Source organism: Pygoscelis adeliae, unplaced genomic scaffold (genome assembly GCF_000699105.1).
Source record: "Pygoscelis adeliae isolate BGI_AS28 unplaced genomic scaffold, ASM69910v1 Scaffold268, whole genome shotgun sequence".
NCBI classification, from domain to species: domain Eukaryota; kingdom Metazoa; phylum Chordata; class Aves; order Sphenisciformes; family Spheniscidae; genus Pygoscelis; species Pygoscelis adeliae.
The window spans coordinates 37,377-40,911 of NW_008825262.1; the positions used below are offsets into that span (position 1 = coordinate 37,377).

The 3,535-nt window shown below is 60.3% G+C and overlaps 1 protein-coding gene across 1 annotated transcript in view; it reads left to right on the forward strand.

Annotated features, from left to right (window-relative positions):
* The first annotated feature begins 577 nt into the window (after positions 1–577).
* Positions 578–3,535, forward strand: part of IL10RA (interleukin 10 receptor, alpha) — a 3,814-nt gene continuing 856 nt past the window's right edge. Inside the window, exons 1-7 of the mRNA XM_009329552.1 lie at positions 578–641; positions 1,597–1,717; positions 1,843–2,021; positions 2,314–2,480; positions 2,817–2,967; positions 3,148–3,272; positions 3,402–3,531. Coding sequence (XP_009327827.1) covers positions 578–641; positions 1,597–1,717; positions 1,843–2,021; positions 2,314–2,480; positions 2,817–2,967; positions 3,148–3,272; positions 3,402–3,531 — 937 coding nt within the window. The remainder of the gene's footprint in view (positions 642–1,596; positions 1,718–1,842; positions 2,022–2,313; positions 2,481–2,816; positions 2,968–3,147; positions 3,273–3,401; positions 3,532–3,535) is intronic.

A 3,535-nucleotide genomic window follows, 5' to 3' on the forward strand; every position in this document is an offset into this window, starting at 1 on the left:
ACGGGGAAAGGCGAATTGCAGACTTTGGGCTGAGCCCAAAGGAAGGGAAAGCAAGAACCCCCTCCTGGGGCTCCAGGGCTCCCCAGGGCTGGCTACGACCTGGCCGGCTTTAGCCACTGGCAGGACAGGACATTGACCCAAGGGGACACTGCTGGGCAGGTCCTGTGCTCAGCAAAATCCCTGTGCCGGGTCATCCTAGGTGCTAACGCTCGCCCCCTGTGCTGTGCTTTTAACATCTCGTTTAATAATGAAGCAGCAAAGGCAGGCACGTGATTTACTCTTATTTTTCCCTTCTCAGCGGTGTACCGTTTTGTTCAGAAAAGCCCCCAAAGCTCTTCCTTTAAGGCTGCTTGTAGGAAATGCCCAGCCTGGGCTGAGAGATTAGCTGCGTGTGAGTGGGTGGACAGTAAAGAAAAGTGGAAGTCGCTACACAGCTACTTTCCTCCCACTGCGCTAACACCTCCAAGACGTCACTGAGCCAGCCTCCAGGGGAAAAACAAGCATTCGGCAGCCCGACGGAGCAGAGCTCGGCACCCTGCTCGCCCAGCCTAGCGCCCGCAGAGGATGCGCAGCCGGCATGGCCCCCTCCTCCACAGCCCTGGCACTGTGCGTGGCACTGCTCCTGGCCCGGAGGACTGACGGTGAGTCTCTCTTGCCCACAGCACGCCGGTCTTCAGCTACCCGCTCGCTGTGTCGGAGCCCCACGGCTCCCGGCAGGCTGCTCTGCTCCCCTCCGCACCCAAGATCCCGGCACGGGGGAAGGCCCGCAGGGCAGGCGGAGAGCGGAGCTGCTGCGCTTTGGAGCTGCAGCTTGGACACCTTTGCTGGCTGAGCAGAGCTCAGGCTGGCAGGGCCCGCAGGCTCCTGCCTGCTCGGAGCAGGACACGGCCAGGGCTCCCTGCTCACCACTCGCCTTTCTTCACTGTTTGGGAGCCTAAAGGCTGCAGTAGTCTTCAGGCGTCAGCCTTGCTTATCTCCACCAGCGTGGACCACGGTGCTTTGTGTCGCAGTGAAATGCCCCGGTCGCTAGCGCGGTGCTCTGCTGACAGCCGTCCTCCCCAGGCAGGGGCACGGCTTCGTGGTTGCTGGCAGGCAGCAGCTGCTGAGGACACCAGCACAGAAAGGGTGGCAGATGTTATCTAACGATGTTTTGCCACCAGGTGACAAGACCGAAATTCAGGCAGGAGGTGTGAAAAAGTCTGTTTCTTCCAGACAGCAGATAAGCAAAACAGAAAGCTGAATCCAAACAGAGCTGCTAGCAAACGGCAGGGGCGGTCAGAGATGCAAATACAGCAGGCTCCTTTCCAGGGCCAGAAAAGCACCGAGATCCTCTCGGCTGGGCTGAGCTGGGCTCTCCCCAGAAGAGAGAGGAAGGGAGAGGGGGGGACGAGCAAACACTGAAACTTGGAAGTGGGACAGGCCTGGGCAAACCCTTGCGCTTTTCGGGTGGGTGGGCGGTCACTGCTGAACGCAGGGGGTCAAGCTCCAGCTGAGCCATCGAGGAGGCAATCGCAAGGAGCTCTGCCCAGCTTCTGAGGGCACCAGCGGGACGGGATGCCGTGCAGCCTCGCCTCACGCTCACCTGCGGCCCGGCAGGTGAGAAGGTGGGGAGCCCCACGCACGTGCGCTTTGCTGCGGAGATAGCGCATCACCTGCTGCGGTGGGAGCAGGCGCACAACCCCCCCGGTGACGTCCGCTACGAAGTGCAGCACAGAGTGTGAGTACAGCGGTGGGGGCGCAAGGGGGTTCGCCCCCTGCCCGGGATCTGATACCAACAGCGGTGACAACCGAGTCCCTGGCACCTGCCCGCACTGCTCTCACCCCAGGCACTTCTCCCTGCAGCTATGGCACGAATTCCTCCTGGACAGCCATCCCAAACTGCATGAAGATCTCGGGGCACTCCTGCGACCTCACGTACTACACCCTGGATCCTGCCCTGCGCTACTACGCGCGGGTCAGGGCCGTGTCTGGAAACCACACGTCCCCGTGGCAAAGGACCAACTCTTTCTCCCCGCGAGATGGTAGGTCGGGTGTCTGCCTCCACCCTGCGGCTGGGGGCAGGAGGCTCCGAGGATGGCAGAGGTCAGGGTGCCAAACTGCTTGGGAAGAACTCTAGGACAGATGAGAGCGGGGATGTCTCTCTCTTCATACCTTACTGGAAGGCAGCCGGGCTGCGGGATGGGATGGGACAAACCTAGGACAGGCGGCACTGGCCGCGGGGAACAGTCACAGCTCAATCCACTGCTGCAAAGGCTCTCACAGCTGCAAACAGGAGAAAACCCTAACGTGCTCTTCCAACTGACTTGTTTCCAGCCAGCCTGCGCCTGTCGGGCCAGAGCCTCTCGGTGACCGGCAACACTGTCCACGTGCAGCTGCAGCTGCTCTTTAGGGTGGGGAACCTCACCGTGAAATACGACGACATACAGAAGAACCTGATGCAATACCGGGTGTACGTCAGGAGGGCACAGGACAATCAGACGGTGAGATGAGTTGCTGGTCCCATGCTGTCCCCATCTGTCACACACAGTGCTGCTTAAGTTGAAAAACACATTTTTAAAGTACAGTCTTCTGTAAAACTTAATATTGAGCTTTCTCACAGCCACAACATCGCAGAGAGATTTCTCTGAACGTTCTACTGCAGTAGGTTCCCCAACTCTTGTTGGGATTTTGGGTCTAGCTGCTGTCAGCGGTATTGCTAAGCACCCTGGGGACTTTCCCCAGGGGACAGTGGAGGAGGAGGGAGGAAAGCACTGGGCCCAGCACTCCTGCAGGAGCTGGGGGCTCTCAGGTACCAGCCCGCGCTCTGGTCATTGCAGTACGAAGTAGTGGAGAACGCCCTGGAGTTCAACATCAGCAACCTCTTCTGGGACACGGAGTACTGCATCAGCGTGAAGCCCGACATGGCCAACCGGCGCATCCACGCCACGCACACCAACGAGCAGTGTGTCACCATCGTCAAGAGGGACAGTAAGTGGCAGGGGAGCCAGGGAAGGGGGGGCCTTGCGGGACGCAGATCCTCCTCAGCCTCCTGTGGAGGTGCAGTCCGCACCAGGGCAGCCGCTCCGTGTCCCCGCTGCAGTGCCTTCGTGCTATGTGCACCCAGAACTCTGCCTTTCCCCGCTCACCTGGGCACATCCTCTCTTGCAGGGAGCGCAAAGCTCGTCCTGAGCATCGTCAGCTCCTCCTTCATCATCCTGTTGCTCTTGGGCCTCCTGGGGGCTCTGCTGGTGTGCACCTACATAAAGAAACCCATGAGGCCGCCGTCCGTCCTGGTAAGGCAGCCGGGCACGCAGCACCCTTTGCAGCCGGCGCGAGGGTGCAGGTTTGGGTAGCTGTTGAGAGAGGCAGGCAACAAGCAGGGACAAAGCACGGCTCATTCCCCTCTTTTCTCTCCCTCCCAGAAGACTTTCATAAAGCAGAGCTCGCTCTGGGTGGAGCAGGATTCCTCGTCCTCGGGCAGCCCAGACACAGACCCCGTCCAGCAGCTGTTCCTGTGCCAGAAGGAGCCCCAGCAGCACAGTGGCTCCGACGGCAG